Consider the following 20,077-nt stretch of genomic DNA (forward strand, 5'->3'; position numbering starts at 1 on the left):
CGATCTGTCGGTCTCTCATCCGGTCGGTCCTAATCCAAATCAGCGATTAATTGGCAAGAAAGAAATCGCCAAAGATCGAACCTTTATAGGCTCTTTTGTAATTATTGTTCATCAATAATGACATGTGATTATTAATGCACAAATATCTTTATTAAAGAGTATACTAGACTAAGGTCACCTGTGGATTTTATAACCCTTTAAAGGGCCATTTTTTTTCTAGTCATATTATGTTAAAATATTTTTAGGCCTGAAATTAGAATAAGAAAAGGGATTCATTTAGCTTATTATATACATTTAATTTGATTAATTAATTAATTTGGTTCATTAATAATTAAGTATGAAATCAAGACACATCATTTTGTCTGAGATAAAGAACTGAAGCATCTAAGTTTCTGACTTACTAAAAATTTTTGTCAGAACTTATGCCAACCTACATAATTTCATACAAAGATTGATAAATTTGGTGGGAAGCATACTTCCCACGGCCCTAGAAAGGGTTAAAAGAGATTTAGCTTTCTTTTATTACAGTTACAAATTTAATAAAATACTAATAAAATTATTTATTATTTTCATATTACAGTTATAAGATTAATAAGAACCTAATAAGTAACTAATGAAGTTACTTATTATGTTCATACTACGGTGCTGAAAGGGCTAAAATGAATCCTTGGGATAAATCTCAGTAGATGAGTAACAGAAAATGATGCCGAGCCGATCTCATTTTGTAAACATTACAAGTCATGTAATAGGGTAGCGACTTGGGGATAAACAGTGGATATATACCTTTGGTCTTGGGAAGTACAATGAAATCAAAAGATAACTGCGTTTATACCAAATTTTAAAGTAAAATAAGATGAGAGGAAAATAAATAGCAACTTACTCGAAGTATTATTTTCAGTTGTTAAACCACTGATGGTGGTTGAGGGTAAAATAATATTATATCTCGAAGCTTCTAAACCTTGTAACGCTGTTTTTTTTAAAGTGTATAATAATTTTGAATGATATCCATAGCTGTATTTATTAAACGGTTATACCCATTCAATCAATGCAGATCTTTGGAAGGCTTTTTTTTTCTAAATGATAAATGAAGCTGCTCCTTTCACAAGTATAGACGATAAGCTAAATTCAGTATTACATCAGCTTAAAGGCAATGCAAATTATAAATATCCGAGCAACTGCGGCGCTCATTTGCCATCTTTCACTAAAATGGCATTTCATTATTTTATGTGCAGTAAAAGTTGGAAAAGTCAATTTTTCAGACATTAATTCGGTAAAAAATTTAATCTGGTTAATGTATTTAAATTTTTTATAGCATATAGGCCGAGCAGGTTTGCTTCATGTTTATCAAAATAGAATTTCCTATTTGGTTGCTCACTTATTTTTTGATGAGCTAGAAATTTGAAATTTCTCATCTGTCTCGAATAACAATGCCTTATTTTAATAGTTTCAGAAATTAATTTTCAATAAATGATTCCATGTAATAATTAAATTTTGATTCCACATAAATAGTTCCATCTAGTAGTGACTCTGCTGGTGTGGTGTGGTGTGGAGAGTGGGGTGCCAGCTCAGGTGTCGTCCTCGCCATCTGACCGCGGTTCGAAATTACGAGGTCCATCCCAAAATAGCCCTAGTGTTGCTTCAAAGGGGACGTTAATATAACCAAACCAAACCAAACCTAGTAGTGACTCTGAGAAACAATTTATTTCTAGATTATAATGAATAGACTTTTAAAATTTAATTAAAAATTAAGAACTAGAGTGCAGAAAATTATTAAAATAAATCAATTTCAACGATACGAATACAATTATATAAATAAAAGCTTTTCACATTCAAGAATTTTAATAAGAATTTTTTTGAATGCGAATCCTTTACTTGCAAATAAAAATGAAACTCACACTATCAATTTATTATTCTATCGAATTAAACAATCTGAAACTGGAAATACATCAAATTTATTTTCGAAAATCTGCTTATATTAATTTAATTAATACTGTTGAGTGGTACGTGATTTTTTTTCTTCCGTTTTAGTACGCCTCAAAATCCTAACTGTTATGCTCCATTTGGAGGACCAATCGACTCAGCGGCTGTGGTACTTGGAGGATATAAAGAAACATACGATTCAGCTGAAGCATTAGTTATTACTATCCCTGTCACAAATTATAATGACGACAGTAAAAATTTGAAAGCTAAAATCTGGGAATCTAAGTAAGTTTTTGTGCATGCTATTCAATGTTTCTATCTATGCATATTTTCAATTTCTTCAAAAGTATTCAATCAGGGCAGAAAGTATCAGAAATAATGTTATAAAAAATACGAACATATTCAATCAGAAGATGTCCGTATATTTTAACAGACATTTCTCAGAAGGCATTTTTTAAAAGCATGTATGCATCTCCTTTTGGAAACATCTATTATAATATATTTTCATAAATACTTTAAAATATTAGAACAGTCGATTAAAACATTGCTTACCATGGTCAAGTATGTATTACTCCCCCGGAGGCTGTGATATATTTTTTAAATTTTATTTACTCCCTTTTTTTTTTTTTTGTCGTCCACCGGTGGAAGAGACCTCATATGAAAATGAGTAGCTTGTTACCTGCATGGTGATTGGTTCTCGCCACATTAACGGGTGCAGAAATGGTTGGAGTCGGCTACTTCTTTCCATTGACAGGACTGCTCCTTACTGGAAGGGTTTGTACCGTGGCCGATGATGGCCCTTAGGATTCAACCTTAGTTTCCGCCAATGATGTCGCGGCGTCCAGTCGTTCAAATTTAATCCGAATGTCTTTAATTAAGTAGGGCGGAAAATACTTGTGTGGTTATTCATTTTTTGTATGTCGCGTTTATTTGAGACATTTGTTATATGATGTAAGGTTTGGTTAAATTGTTTTACTTTGATCAGTGTGTTAGCTTATTTTGATGTCTCTCCCATATGAATGACGTAGCAGTCACTTAAGTTTTTTTTTTTTTAAATTTTATTTTACATCTGTGAAAACCAGGCTTTCATACAGAATATATTATCAGACACCCATTATAAAATTGTCGTTCAAAACATTGCAATCTGGGTATGAAGAGGGAAATACCCGTGTCCATTCTTAAATTTTCAGCAAAATCATTTAACAAACAAGCAAGATAAAGCTTGATTGTTAAATGATTTTCAAGATAATAATAAACCTGAAATATTATTATATTTTTAAAAAGATGAAAGACAGTACATTAGAGAATCATCTAATGCCATCTTTAGAAACTGAAGAAAAATTATAATTATATTCCTTCGTCGTGCTCATTTGGATATAATTGATTATTTTTTAAAACATGAAGACAGATTAGTAGAACTATAATAATGCAGCAATTTTATAATTTTTGGTTTACTTAATTAATCAAACTTTGTAATTGGTCACAGATAATTACAAATAGAATGCAAACTACCTTTTTGTTACAGTTAAGTAGAACTCGTGTAGGCTTTTGAGTTAAAATAAAAAGGAATCAAATTATTTATGTTTATACTTCAATGATAGAATAATTATTATCTTTGTATATATAAATTTCACATCACTGTATCAAATTTTCATGCATCACTTTGAGATGCTAAAATCATTTTTACGTCATACTTACGCATTTTTATCTTTATATATTTGTGCTTATAATTTAATAAGTGATCTTTTTTAAAATCTTTTATACTTTTACCATTTGAGTGGCGCAATACAGCCAAATATGGTTCTAGTGCCAATAAATCACACAAAAGCAAACAAAACCTATAAATCTTGAAATCTAAAGAAATTTTTGAGACGACAAAATTTTTAATAAGATGCAAAGAAATTAAATATGCGTAACAAATCTTTATCTTGCAATTTTGTGTTAACTTTTTTTAAACAAAGGAACAACGCAAAACACATTTCCTTTTCTAAAACATCTTTGTGCTGAAACATCTTTGAGACTGAAATTGATATGAGAAAAATATTATCAACTTAATTAGAGGAAATTAATTTCATGAATTTATAATTAATCAAAAAGTGTAAACGTTTATTAGGACTTGAGATAAGAATCATTTTTATAATCTCGACAATTTTAGTATCAGGATGCACCAATTTTCTGTTCAACATTAGGTTTTATCACATTTCTATCTCAAATTTAATTGTTAATGTGATTGTTAAGATTATAGTATGTCATCAAAATGTTTATATATCTTTTTCTTTCTTTTTCTTTGGGGTGGGGGGAGATTGTCGACGGGAGATATCGGTTCTGATCAGAGGTAGTAAAGTAGTAAAGCAACTTGAATAAAACTTAAAACAGCTTATTTAGATAAAATAGCGTTTGAAAGACATTTAAAAAATGATGAATTAATAATTAATTGATAAGTATATTTCCCTTGGTATTTAAAAGGGTTAAAATAAATTTACTTTCTGTATTTTCTATTTATTATGATTGCTCAATTCAGCGCTTATTTCGTTTAATATTGTGATTTCTTTGAGATGCCGATGCTTTCGATTTGATATCCACTGCATTTCAGATTAGAATGAAACCCTCATTCCAATATTATGAAATGTCAGCAGATTTATCGCTACCTCTTTCCTTTGATGCTGCCGAGGTATTCAGCGTCTTTTTTTTTATTAATCGGAGCTATGTTTGTAAGTTTGACGTCCCCTATCAGAAAATTAAATCATGAGCTTTTCATAATGGATCTCGAATAAAGTATAATTGTTTCATAGCTAAGTCGGATTTCAGCTCTTTTCTAGAGTCATGATGAGGAATAAAATTATACACGAGTTTCTCAAAAATAGTTGGAATTCAGCGTTCATTTCCTCAAATGTTGCACTTAAACGTATATTTGCAATTTCAACGCTTCAATTAATAAGCTAAGAAAATGCTTGAATACACTTTAAATTCTCCTGAAATTAACCACAAAAAGTTTTGAAAATTTGAATTTTTATACTGTCCTCAAACTGAAATAGTATCAATTAATAAAATTTTCCTCTTACATTTATCTGTATACGAACAAAGCATCATGCTTTTATTCACAAATTTTTCAAAGAAATTAAAAGACAAATTTCTTAATTTAGATGATTTTTTTCTTGTTTCTTGCTCGTATTGAAGGATTCTTTCACCGTGCGTTTCAGGGATAAAAATCATATTACAATAAATTAATAAAAATGCGTAATTAGGAAATAATAATGCATTCTTTAATCATTGAGTTTCAAAAAATGATCAAATGTTACGTTACTTGAAGTGTATGCAGAACATATTCAAAGTGAATATTTTCAATATCTATACAACGTTGCCATCTCCTTATAATAATTGCACATTCGTGCAACTGAATTATGATTACATACAGTATATCTCATTAGAATTTCGAAACTGCCCATTTCCAAGCAACAACCGTCGACATGTCTAAGTGAATGACTATATGCATGAGTAACACATTTCTTTCAATTCATCTGATTGAATCATGTAGTATCAGAAAAATATTAGTTTATGACGGATTTTCTGATTTGAGTAATTTTGCATTTCAAAAATATATGTTTCCATCTACACTTGTGATAAATCTCTCTAAATTTAAAAATAAACATTTGCAAATTTCTTATATAGAGGATTGAATGTGTGTGCATAAATTAATATAAACAAAATAATTTGTGAATTGAGATTTTTTTTAACTGTAAAGGGGTCGCATAAAAATGTTTTTTTTTTTTTTTTTTTTTTTTTTTTTGTTACCAACTTTTACAAAAGCCAAAATATTTTTATAAAATTACTTCTTTTTACATATAGTATGACTAGAAACAATATTTCAAGAAAAAAAAAACGCTTCTTCTATTTCTTTGGAGAACTCTACATATGTTATACTGTCATATTATACTTTTTATATTAAAATATTTTATCTTTATTTAATTATTTGAATTTATTTAATTTTTCACAACTATAATTACTATTTTTTTCAGGTTTCTGAGTTTTATAAAAAATTACTCCCATCCATTAATGAATGTAGCTTTTAAAGCCGAAGTAAGTTACTTTCTAAATTTTAAATTGCAAAAACTTTCATGAAAAAAAAATATATATAAATTCAGCCCGCAATTATTCAATGGTAATTGAAATGTGGTTGAAAAGGATCACTTGCGTCAGAGCAAAAATCGCCAAAAAAGTATTCTGTTGTTATGAGTTTGAATGAAGGAAATAAGATTCAGTTTCAGGAATATGGAAAAAATTTGTAATTTGTTAAGAACATTCCTTAAGCTTTCTGATGAGGACATCTAAAAACTGCAAACTGAGCTTCTTTCTTATGCTGAGAAATGGACATTCTTAATCATAAAGAAGATCTTAAATCCGTTCTTTTATTATTCTTTCCTTTTTTCCTATCTAATATGATTTTTTTTAAAAATTTATTAATTCTTTTTTATCATTTTTCTTTTAAAGCTTAGGCTGTTTTTTATTTATGTTTTCTCAATTGGATGAAAGCAAAATGTTTATGAAAATTAACTGGGGAATGGTCTATTTATATGTTCTTGCAAATATATTTCAAATTGATTTGGATTCAATATTATTTTTATTACACATATATTAAATAGACTTTAAGTACAGCTTATTTTATGTCGTTAAAATATATAAAGAATTAACATTTTACACTTTATATAAGTTTACATAAAATATTATTACAGCACCATTTTGTAGGAAAGATATAATTAAGTTCTTAAAGAATATATATAAAAGTAATGATATCTTTAAATTCTAATTAATGTATTAATTTTTATGTTAATTTAGCCCACAATTTCATTCTAAAATGTCCTCTTATTTCCTGATCCAATTCCTACTTTATAATTTAATTAATACTACAAGCCCTCTCTACAAAACTGCAGGTTCTCACGCATCAAGTGAAACGATAAAAATCTATAATGTTTACCACAATCTTTTAAAGATACTTCATTTTCCTTATCTTAAATCTACACGAGTCAAAGAAATCCCTATCAAAATCTCATAATAAAAAGCAACGAACGAAAAATCTTTTTGAGTTTTCTGTTCTCGTGTCGCGATGTAGACTGACGTAATTCTGAGCACTTATTCTTGTACATAAATTATGCCTTCCGGAATGGAATAAATCGAAGTTTAAAAGTTTAAAATTTTAAAAGTTTTTATATTTGGTCATCCAACTGCTCAAAAATATTTATAATTTTCCCAAATGTTCTCGCATTTTTAAAAGAAGAGAGTGCTTTGAATGATTCTTTTTTTAAAAAAAGAATAAGAATAAAAGGCTTTATGCACAATTTGATATTTAAAAACAAAGTATCTATGCATCGCTTTTCTATTTCAAAGGTTACGTAAACGATAGCTGGAGAATATCAACATTATCAGTTCAAGCGCACTAATGATGTCGATTCAGCATTTATGTCACGCTTTTTGACAAATATTTTCAATTAAACTAAATAACGAACGCATTTAAACCTTGAATTATTAGCGTTTCTTATCACGTTCATATTTCCTCTATCACGGCTTGCACGATTCCGTATAAATTATTATTGTTTCTTAAGAACGACAACATTCTCGAAATTAATTCAACCTGAAAGCATTTGGAAAGCGAGTTTTGCAGTTTGATTCCTGCAATCATTTGCAAGGTTTTAAAAATAACTTCTTAAATCACATGACATCAGATGTTAGAAAGCGTAATCATTTACAATTAATTCTGTTGTCATAAATATTTTCATTATCGTTTCGAATAAAAATATGACGATATTACTTTGAAATCATACACTTTTTTACTAATCTATCCATTCAGGTTTGACGGGAATTGTACCTGAATATTCAGTCTGCAAAAAATACTAGATAGACTTTTCTTTTTAGTTATTCATAAATTTAAAAAAATCGGTTCATGTTATTATTATTATTCAATTTTTTTAGCCCACATGAATTGTGGTTGTAAAAGTGTGGAAAGTTAACAAAAAAAAAGTAAATGGCCCCATTCATACGGAAAACTATAGGACTTACTTTCCTGATGTGGAGTCGTATCCAATTTCACATATTTTTCGGTGTCAACCTTTCACAATAAAGTATAAATGTATGGATGGCTCAATAATTCATTTGCATGCTTTCTTTTTAACTAATGATAGAATCACTATTCTATTGTTCCCTTTACTAGTATAAGCGAATAAAAAAAATCTTAATTGAAAGGATCAAATAGATTTTTGGAGTCTTGGACAGATTCCAGTTAGGTGAACAATTTTTAGTTGAGTTTTAGTTTAAAAAATGCTCTTTCTATATTCGCATGTTTACCGCAACTTTATAACTATACTCTTGATAATTTTACTTTTATGAAACCCAAGTCATATATAAAGGAAATTTTTATTTGGATAATTTATTTAATTCCTCTATATATAATAGAACTTTTTTAAAAAATAATCTGTGTTTGTACTTAGATTACTGTAATGAAGTTTATTATTTGACTGTAATTTCCTTGATATCGTTTGAGCAATTCAAAAAAATTAACTTGTAATATTTTGAAAAGACAGTGAAAAAATAAATAACGAAATTAAAAGTCAAGTTTCCTATTTTGAAAATTTGCTTACAATAAATTATTTTCATGTTTAATAGATTACTTTAATTTGATTATAACTGGGTGCTTGGATCTAAAAAATATTTACGAATGCAGATGAAAAACATTCGAACACTTTTTACTTGTAATGCTAAATTAATGATTATGTTTTAAAATTATGTTTATTACATAAAACGATAATCATATTTTAGAAAATTGTAATAATATATGCAAGAACTGTTGATTACCTTTATTTTCAATGCATATATCATCTGAAAGAAAATAGGCTAAACGTTTTGTTACGAAATGTTAGAACGTTCAAGTATGTTTTAAAAATATTCAGTAAATTTCTTAAGCTCAGAAAATGTAATTGCATAATATATACTTCAAATTGCATGAAAAGTCATTCTGTATCTTCTTCATTCCAAACAGAGATCCATAGAAGACGAAATCGAAAGAGGGAGCAGATCGGATCTTTTACCAATAGCTATCAGTTATGCATTCATGTTCTGCTACATCACTTTCACTCTAGGAGAATATCATGAATGTAAGACACTGCTGGTGAGTTGTATTCAAGCATCATGGAAATAATTTAAGAAACTGATAGTAACCTATTTTATGAGCAAAATTGAAAAGAGTCTTTCACTAATATTGTTTACATCTATTAATTTTAAAATAAAAAATAAGGTTTTATTAATCACACATCCTGTTGATAAAAGATTTGTTTTCATAAATGCTAAATAGTAGCTTTATCTTCACAAACAAATGAGTGATATATCATCAATATTTTATAAATTTGTTTATCATAAGTATTTTTTAACGAATTATCACAGGTGTTTTGAATTAAGTGTCGTAAAAGTTTCGAATTGTGTTCGAACCACATTTAGAAAAGAACAATCTTGAAAGAAAAATTCTTTATTTCTTTACATTTTCTCCCAACTTATTCTAATGATTTAAAACATTTTTTTTTGGTGGAAGACGTTCAAAATGCGTGCTTAATTTTCTGGTACTTGTGTAATAGAATATCAGCTTTAACCACCAGAGATTCAGTAAAAATTCTAAATTCACTCCAGAGATAAATTTTTCTTAATTATTGTTCGCTAATAGCACGTAGTTCGCTAGTCTAATAACCTTGAATACTTCCATCTAAAGAGACAATAGGTAGCAAAATTTGTAAATTTTGGTGATTAGTATAAAGATTAAATACCAGTCAATTAATTTTAACTTGCTGTTATTTTTTTTAATACATGCAATGTACATTCATTGGAATAATCCTTTAAAATAATTAAAGCCCTTGTGTTAAATAACTCAAAATATTTATGATAAACGAAGTCATGAAATATTTATTATATGAATTCGTTCTTCGATTTATCTAAATGTGAGTAAAAATATTTATCTGATTTCACTACTAAGAAGCAACTTCTACTAACATAATATTTTGCCTCATAACATTTGTTGATACAATTAAGGAACGATATTAGTGTATGCATACTATAAAGAGTTTATTTATCTTATTTTGCGTAAATTCTTATTTTTCTATGTGTTATAGAGGTTTAAAATCAAAAGTGTACTATGTTGTACCTGTGATGATGTGTTGTTTCTTTGATTCTATGTTGTATCGCCATAATGTGTTGTTTCTTTGATCGTGTCAGAGATACAATACATTTCTTATTTAGAGGAAATTAGGAAGCATTTACATTTAAGCTCATTTCTTCATATTTTTGAAATTATTCTTGTTTATGGCAAAAAATGACGCAATTATCATGACAACTATCATCAAATGCATCCATTAAACAGGGATGTATTTGCCTCATTCAAAATTCATGAATCCAGACACTGAAAAATTGGATACTAATTTCAAAAATTAGATGTAAAGTTTCTACCATATATGATGTGCCAACATTGGGTCACTAAGTATAATTCTGATGATAACGCTGAAGGTTTCGGTGTTATAAGCTTTGTCCCTTTTGATAAAAACATTTTTACTAATAATGAATTTCTATTCCTAATTATAACAACAAGGTGATAATTAATCCATATCTCATGCATGATTCAGCTATTGTAGGTTCTTCAATACATTCTGACCTAAATTCTTGTCATTCTAAATACAATAGTATTTATCTAGTAGAGATATGCCTTCAAAATGTATGACTTTCCCCAAGAGTCAATAAAAAATAGGAAAAAGTAAAAATAAAGAAGTTAAATCAAATTATCATTAACAGTCCTGAAAAAATAGTTTTAGAGGCATTGAAATCAAATGATACCCCCCCCCTCTTTCGGAAAAGACGAATATTCTCAACAGAATTGAGAATTTGCAAACAAAGCCAATAAAAAATTAATATTGGAAATTGATCTAAAGTACGAAGTTCTCTTCTACATAAGTTCTGGTTTTCTTTGCCATGTAATTAAGCACATACCTGTCATGTGCGAAAATAAAAATCTGAATATATATGGAGTTCAGTGCCTTGGGGAAGATCTACAGTTTTATTCCTGAACTGGGAGAATGTTCGAAACTTTTAGGGGGACCAATTCCACTGGTTCTGTCCTTGTTGTTTCTTATGGCACTAGCCATGGGCAAGCCCCACTGTTACGAAGACAGCGATTTTAAGCCGGTGGGGAGGACCTGTTGTTTTTACAGTAGCGCCATCTAGGGGCAAAGACGACTTAGCTACATACACGTCACAACCCTTTTTAAGGGGCGGGCTTCATTCACAGATCTTAATTTAGAACGATAACTCCCGATCCAGTTCCCTCAGTGGTATCACTCTCGACATGGAGGACTTAGTGACCATGACAGATTCCACAGCCACCAAGCAAAGGGGTATCTTCGGCCGGCGGGGTTCGAACTCGCAACCAAAGGAACGCGAATCCAACGCTCTACCAACCAGGCTATTCTGGCCGGTTCTGTTCTTAAATTCAATCACCAATTTAACAAATTTGCAAGTAATGTTTAAATCATTCAGCCTCTATCTTTGTTATTGTACTTATTGTATTTGTAGAGCAGCAAAGGAAAACGTTGTCTTTTTTTGGAAAAAGAGAACGTAGAAATGGATTTTAGACTCTAGATTTCCTTCAAATGCGCATTCTCAGCAAAGAGGCGACTTTGTTTATCAATCACACAATTTAATAGCGATGTGATGATTTCATGATATAAAAAATGTATATAGAGATGTTTGATCAAAATATTTCTTATTATGGAAAGATATTTTAGGGTGCCAAAAGAGAATAAATAAAATATACCAACAGTAATTATCTCCCCAAATTTTTCTCACATATTCTCTAAAAAAAAGGTGTTATCCCCATCCCTCTGCAAAGCATTGTGGAACTTGCATTCGGCCACAAATGCCTTGCATGACAATGGAGAACAATAGTTACGAAGGATTCATCAAAGGGCTTAAATCTAGAAATTTTTACTGAATCTGTTATCTTAATCTGGCATACGATTAATATAAAAGTACTCAAAAACTGAATAAGTATCAGAAACAACCTATTTTTATGATCCATCAAATCCAAAATTTGACATAGAATTATAACAGTAGTCGTATTATCGCATACTAAATTTCATTTATTTATGCCATTTTAAGTTATTGCGCTGGCATACATGGATAAGCACAGAATGACACACGGTCAACCTTTTGACATATCTGCCTCAAAATTTGATACGCATATACATTATAAATGCCACAACGTAGTTTTCTTATTCGATTGTATGATAACTAGACAGACAAACTTCCTTTGTATATATTTCGTACAAAATTTCATGGAATTTAACAAATTTTCTGTTAAATCAAAATGCCAAATTATATCTCTTTAGATTAAAGAGGTTTTCAGTTATTGAGTTAATAGAAAAGAAGAAGTAATTCCAAAAATGTGTTTTTCGAATTAAGAAAAGTTTTAAATGTGGAGATCGTCGGAATCTCAAGTTCGAATTTTTTTTGGTGATTATAGTACTTTGTATTAAAATACGAGAAAGTCAAACCACTGGAGATATTCCTGTCCTGAAATGCTATTATTTAGACTATACCTGATTCATTATATCATCAGTGGATGGGCATTAAACCGTATTTCTAAAATTGTTAATAAAATGTTTCTCATTTGAATCAAAGATTTGAACTGCATTTTGAATTTTCAAAACATCAATAGGAATAAAATTTGGAATATTTCATTATTAATTAAGTAATTGCGATAAATATCAATTTTTTAAAATTTTAATGTCGCTTTTTTTTTGAAATTCTTATTACGATTAGTTTTCTTCAATTCAACTAGTCCGACAATCAAAAAATTACTAAATTGCATATATGAAAAATTATTAAAATATGCATTACTGAGAATATCTATTTTGAATCATGAGAGAAAAATAAGATCTATTTATTTTTCTTCTGAACAGGTAAAATCTAAGGTTATTCTTGGATTCGTTGGAGTTCTCATTGTGCTTGTTTCAGTATGTTGCTCCTTGGGCTTCTTCTGTTTCCTTGGAGTTCCAGCTACATTAATAATAGTAGAAGTCATACCATTTTTGGTATTAGCAGTTGGCGTAGACAATATTTTCATACTGGTACAAGCTTTCCAGGTAATGATATTTCTCAACAATATTCACGTCAGCGTATGTGGGATTATTATACAACATTAAATATAGCAATATTTCCATTTTAATGTTGCAGAGAGAAGAAAAGAAAGAGGGCCAAACACTAGAAAAACGCATTGGTTTGGTAGTGGGAAAAGTTGCCCCAAGCATGCTGCTTTCCAGTATTTCGATGTCCACCTGTTTCTTTATTGGTAAGAAATTTTTTTTTATTGACATAAATATTCAACTGAGGTAGTTACCTTGGCTATGTAAAATTGGTACTCTGCTTGGCCAAAGACTTCATCACTTATGACAGCAGATCTTTTCATATGAAGCTTCATACATAAGATGCTACTTATATTAATTTATAGAAATTATATATATATATATATATATATATATATATATATATATATAATATTAATTTCTATTTTGCCTGAATATCTAGGACCTCTCCCTCTCCCTCTCTCTCTCTCTCTTTATATATATATATATATATATATATATATATATATATATATATATATATATATATAAGTAATACATAAATTGTTCTTAGTCCAAATTATCAAATAGCAACAGTTAATTGCAAACAAAGTACTATATGAACGTTTCAGACTGTGCTGACGTTTCTGCAATTGCTTTTAATTTAAAGATTCACTAATTAACGGAAGTTCAAAATAATATTAGAAATGCTCTGAAGAGGATTTGCGTGTCACTAAAAACTCTATTCAGTCAGAGGAAAGAAAATTCAAAAGAAATAAAGAAATAGACGTCAAATAGGAAATTCGATAGAGCACGAAAATAGGTTTACCTATCCCAGAGAGGTAATTTCTATGATTAGAAAGTAAAAATTGATGACCAACTAAAAATATTTGTGATAAGTATTAAGATTAATGCTTGAATTCTCGCCTAGCGCGAAAAAATCTTACTAACCTTCCAAAAACTCGCCAGAATTTCGCCATTTTGGATAGCTATAAGAAATGGTAACAAATAACTTTTAAAATTGCACTAAAAATTTATCAGAATTATGTTTTGCGAAATAAATATCGCCTCCGAAATTAATTTTTTGTCCAAATAGACAATCTTTCATCGGGTTCAAATTACAAAGAATTGATATAGTTTGTTGTACGCTAGTTGTTCATCAACCGTTCTACCTTTCTGTTAAAAAAAATGCACAACATTTCATAGTTAAAATGAAAAGTGAAATTCTTGACTCAAAAAGTATTTTAATAGCTTACATATATTAGATTTTTCTCTTTATGCATATAATTTGGTAATTGTGCATAATCGTGATCGCTAATAGGTACTTTCATAATTAATGTTGCTTATGGTATATAGTCAATACATAAACTAATTATGATTTTATCGATACATTATTTATTTAAGGATTCGATTTATCATGTAATGCATATCATGCGGACGTAAAAGATTTTAGTGATTTTAGATGGTTCATAATAATCAGTTTATAATAATTGTATAAAATATAAACAACGTAACGTATTGTAATTCTTACAAGGAGTGTTCAAATATAAAGATTCGAAAAAACACTGTGAGTAAAAATGAAGACTTTATTCAAAGTATGCACCATATGCCTGAGCACAACGATCCCATTGATTAACGAGGCGAAGCATTCCTTGTTCCCAGAATTCCTGTGGCCGTGACGAGACCCAGTCCTTCACAGCGTCCTTGAGTTCGCCGTCCGATTTGAAACGCTTCCCTTTCAGATGCTTTTTCAGGGGACCAAACACATGAAAATCGCAGGGTGACATGTCCAGGCTATAGGGAGGATGATCGAGCTGCTCTCAATTGAACGTGGCCAGTTCCAAGTTTTACCCTTCCGCCTGTGTGTGGATGCGCGTTATCATGGAGCAAAATCACGCCCTCCATGAGTAGACAGGTTTTTTCTTCTTGATGGACCACGGATAATACCGCGCTGCTCCTCAATCGGGGAATTTCGCAATGTGAAAGCCACCCTGTCTTCACATGCGCTGCCACGTCAATTGGACGGCATTCTTTATAAGAGCCACTGCTCTCTCCTGCGCATGTTCCGATCTACGCCGGGAACGCCAAATCGCATTCCTAGATATCTCGCTATGTTCTCCCATAGCGCCATAGGCAAATATGTTAACGGTTACGTTGTTAAGACGTTTCGTACGTTTTCATTTGAGCACCACTTGTATTACATACTTCCAGCCTTTGGCGATCACCTGGTTCGCCTGGGATATTGATTTCAAGTAGCTTAATTTCAACTAAATCTCTTAAGCATAACTTCATGATTCCCTCAACAATTTATTTTTAAGCATTAATTTGGGATAGATATTAAAATAGTGTTAACTGTCCAATTTTTTAGGGTGCAAGAACCGTTTTCACGAAAATATGTTCCATGATATTATAGCGCTATTTAAAACATAATTTCCTGTTTGATAGATCTTTTAATTTTGGAGGAACTATAATTTCACTTTCGTCATGTAAACTAAACAGACACGAAATCAAATCCTCCCTTTTCAACTTTCATTGCCTGTTGCACGTTAAATCCGTCATGACCAAATTTCCTCCTGGTGTGGTGTGGTGTGGAGAGGGGGGTGCCAGCTCAGGTGTCGTCCTCGTCATCTGACCGTGGTTCAAAATCACGAGGTCCGTCCCAAAATAGCCCTAGTGTTGCTTCAAACGGGACGTTAATGTAACTAAACTAAATCAACTTTCATTAATGGAAGTAAATTGAGCCATTAAATATTTTGTAAAACAGTGAAAATAATTGGAATTTCAGAGTAATATAATTAAACAAAAAAATACTTTTAGAAATTTCCAAAATTATGGAAAAATTTGCTTGGTTATTACATTGGGCTAGCAAAAGGCAGTTTTTAAAATTTTGAGACGGTATGAAAATTATTTCTGTGTAATAATATTTTCAGAAGTTATTACAGAAAATTACTCAAATATTTTAATTTAATTTTTAATTAATGGGAATTCTAATTAAAGTTTTTTAAAAAAATTAATCTAAAATGCGCATTTTTATCCTCCAATTTATATCTATATCATATTTAACTGTTGTAAGTCAAATGGACCGTCTAATGGAATGCCAGCATACATATTCGGATATACAAACACACACACGCACATATTCTTTCATTATTAGTAGAAATAAAATTAAGTAGTTCACGTTTTAATTGAGTTAATCTTTGAATTCAATTTTATTTATAAGTAATTAACAGAAATTAGCCATAAAAAATCTTAACAGACTCGAATATTTTTCCAATATATGTTAAAAAAAGAAGTGTCCAGAATCAGAAATCAAATATTCTTAGAAAATCAAATATTCTGAGAAAAATATCAATTTTTTCTTGCTTTATTCTCTAAGGTCAAATAACTTACAAACAAGATAACATCTTTAAGATACGCATACATATATGAGTGCATATATGGCCATAAAAATTTCTTTCGGGTCACAGCTGGTTCATTCAGTACTTGTGTACTTAGCTGTACAATCTCACATAGAACGAACGACACAAAAGAGTCACTCTGACATGTCTCTAGAATTACATGAATTCTTTTTTTTTTGTAGTGATTATAATAATGTAGATGTGGTTTTCACAGAATGAGTGAACAAAATGTTTAATTCCAAAACAAACACTATGGCTGATTTAAACATGTTAGCTAATTTTTTTTTTCTGTATTTATTTTATTATTTATTTCAATTCTTTGTCATCATAAATTTCGCGTCATAAAAATTCTGCGTTTTATGTATTTCCCTGCTATTAAAATATTGAATGATTCTGTATTTATGTAATGGTTCATGAACTTCAGCTATAAATATTTTCGAAATTCTTTTAAAAAGTTATTTTTAAGTACATTGAACTTTCTTGGTAATCAAATTTCAATCGCAAATAAATTATATAGCTTCGTTTAATGGTTCTTTTTTAACCATCGAGATCGTTTATTGGAGATAGGGTTGTTATTTTGGGAGATTGAGTGAAGAGTGATTGTTTAATCAGTTTTAAACAGATTTTTACAAATCATTATATTGATTAATTTAAGAAAAAATGATGCCATTAAAAATCATAGTTTTTATTTTTTGAAGTATCTGGAAAAGAATCATAAAATTGCAATTTTATATTATTTTTTTACAAAATATATAATAGTTTACCGAATAAAAATATTTTAAATAAATTTTTTCATCCAATATTCGAGTCAAAATGCTTTATCTCCATTTCATTTTTTTTTTTTTTTTTTTTTTTTTTTTTGTAAAATTATGAAAAACATTTTAAAATATCTTGAGCTGATATTTAAAATATACGCGTTATACAAAATATGCAATTTTTTTAAAAAAATTTTTTTGCATCTTAAAATGAATTTCTTTGTCAGCTAGTTGTAATTAATTATAAATTAAATATCGCGAACAGTAAAATTAAAAATTTATATTCCTTTAGTACTTACGGTAATTCGCAACAGAGAAAATACAAAAAATATATTTGAAAAATCTATATTATTCTTAATTTTTAATATTTTTTTATCGTCCAAATATTAATTTAAAACATTTCATTTAATAACATTAATTTCCTATATTTCATTTTACAATTTCATATAATTTATTTAATTTCTTATGTTTATTTTATTTGAGATTAAAGGTTATCACTCATGTACAAAGCATTATGCTATTTGTGATTGTTTATATATACATGAACTTTAAAAAATTTTGAATGAATCATGAATTCCTTCATTACTAGCATGGAGAGGCATGGCTAGATCTGTCCTGCGCAGAATTAATCGAACAATCCACCAATTTACCGACTTTTGAATTCCCGTAATCAATTGCTTCTCTTAAACCGATCATTTTTTTTAATATAACTCATACTTAACTCAAAAAATCCTATATTTACTATTTGTCCTTTTACTATCATATGTTTACTATTTGTCAGTTAAGCTATTTCGTTAGAGAAATTACATTAAGACAATTAGTTGCTGTTTACTGAAATAATATAGTAAATATTTTTGTTTGATTATCATTTTATAATTCTTCAAATGTATCATTTTTGATTGCAAACGGATTGCAGAATCGTTAGAACAGAAAAAATGTCTTGTGCATAAGGTATAACTAGGTTCATAATAATTCGTGAGAGAACCTGAAGACCATCTGGGTTTCTTGTTCCTCAGATATATCCTTATGGTTTCGTCTTAGTTTTATTGCTATTAGCAAGTGTATTCCAAGGGAATCATAATCCTTCTTTCGCCGGTATACTATATAGCATGGAAACTCCCGATTGCAGTTGCTTTTTCATATACTTGCCTTATTCGAGCTTATTTTTAAAACATGTTTGATTTAAGATCAACACGAAAAAGTGGTTCCCTAGCTTTTCTGATTCTAAAGCTAGCTTTTCTGATTCTAAAGCTAGCTTTTCTGATTCTAAAGCTAGCTTTTCTGATTCTAAAGCTAGCTTTTCTGATTTTCTGAGTAAACGTGGTTTTTTCCAAAGTGCCCTTTGAAAAACTATTACAAGTACTTTTATAAAATATTTAATAATCTATGCATATTTAATATAAAAATAATTATATATTTGAGTTCAATTAAAAATTTATGAGCGGATACAGGGCTAGCATAAATAAATGGCCAGATATTTATTAAATATTTATATTTTCAAAACTATCACACATTATATAATCAGTGATACATGAAAATAAAGTAATGCATTCCACTTTTTTTTTGTTACAAATTTTTGATGCACGAAACTTCATAACACGACAACATCTAATCTGTAATTAAATTCGTTCAAGTCATTTTGAAGCTTTACATTTTCAATAGCGCTTAATGCAGTATTAATGCATTCTTTAAGTTCATTGACTGTTTTCGATAAGTGAAGGTTATAGAAAGATCTTTGGTGTAATCCCATAAAGAGAAATCATATTAGGTACGATTCTGAGACTTTGGTGACTATGTGATGAAGGGTAAATCAATGTTACCTACTCTTTCAATCAGACGTTGGGGAGGCTCTTCACTTAAAAGCTACGAAAATCCCAATACCAATAGAATAAGTTCCATCTCCTACTGAAAGATAAAATTCGTACTATCCTCCTGTAACATAAAAATAGCCATATTTCCATTCTCAGATAATTGCTACCTTTTGAATTATGTTAAAAAATAATTTAGGACATTTTTCCTTATTTTCATGTATCACTATTTATATCAAGTGTAATAATTTTGAAAATATAATTTTTTTGACATTCAATCATTTATATATACTAAGCCTGTATGATAATTACATAAATGCATTGGTAATCTTAAAAGGTATTTAAGAAATTGCAGAGTATTATCGCATATACATTCGAAATTATTCAAGTAGAATCCCTCATCATAAAATGTAGAATAAGGTATAAGAAACATAGAACCTTTTACATAGGAACACAGAGTACATGATATTTAGCTGACAAAAAACATAAAAATTACCTGTTTGCCAGGCTTACGCTAGATGTCATGACCTATGTAATAGGATTAAAAATGCAACAAAAACAATAAGTTTTTAAACTTATTGTAAACATTATTACTTTTCATTATTTTCATGCATTTGATTCTAGGTACACTGACTGAAATGCCAGCCGTCCGATTATTTGCCTTATATGCTGGTGTAGCGTTGCTAGTGAATTTCTTTTTGCAGATGACATGTTTTTTGGGACTTTTCATTTTAGATTGCAGAAGGGAAGAGGTAAAGATATTCATTTTTTCATACTTCAAAAAATTTGCTTTAATTTCAAGAGTAATAGTTATATCTTGCTCTACCTGATAAAACATTGACATTTCAGATTACATATTAATTAGTAGTTATGTTTAGAATTTTAAAAAATATATAGATAGATCTGCAATTTAAGGTGCATTTTAATTATTAATATATTTCACTTTAAAAAAATACATTTCTGAAAATTATAGAGAAATTTAAATAGACATCGCATTTACACTTTTTTTGATTTAAAAAAATAGAAAAAAATCCACCTTGAGATTTCAACGA

General features: G+C 29.2%; 1 protein-coding gene across 3 annotated transcripts in view; it reads left to right on the plus strand.

The window, feature by feature from the left end:
- Nucleotides 1-20,077, plus strand: part of LOC129966718 (NPC intracellular cholesterol transporter 1-like) — a 75,145-nt gene that overhangs the window by 16,273 nt on the left and 38,795 nt on the right. For all 3 annotated transcript variants that reach the window (XM_056081246.1, XM_056081244.1, XM_056081245.1), the window contains exons 10-15: nt 2,029-2,205; nt 5,937-5,997; nt 8,948-9,076; nt 12,903-13,085; nt 13,177-13,291; nt 19,650-19,777. In XM_056081246.1, the coding sequence (XP_055937221.1) occupies nt 2,029-2,205; nt 5,937-5,997; nt 8,948-9,076; nt 12,903-13,085; nt 13,177-13,291; nt 19,650-19,777 (793 nt within the window). The remainder of the gene's footprint in view (nt 1-2,028; nt 2,206-5,936; nt 5,998-8,947; nt 9,077-12,902; nt 13,086-13,176; nt 13,292-19,649; nt 19,778-20,077) is intronic.

The sequence above is a fragment of the Argiope bruennichi genome, chromosome 4, assembly GCF_947563725.1.
Source record: "Argiope bruennichi chromosome 4, qqArgBrue1.1, whole genome shotgun sequence".
Lineage (NCBI taxonomy): Eukaryota > Metazoa > Arthropoda > Arachnida > Araneae > Araneidae > Argiope > Argiope bruennichi.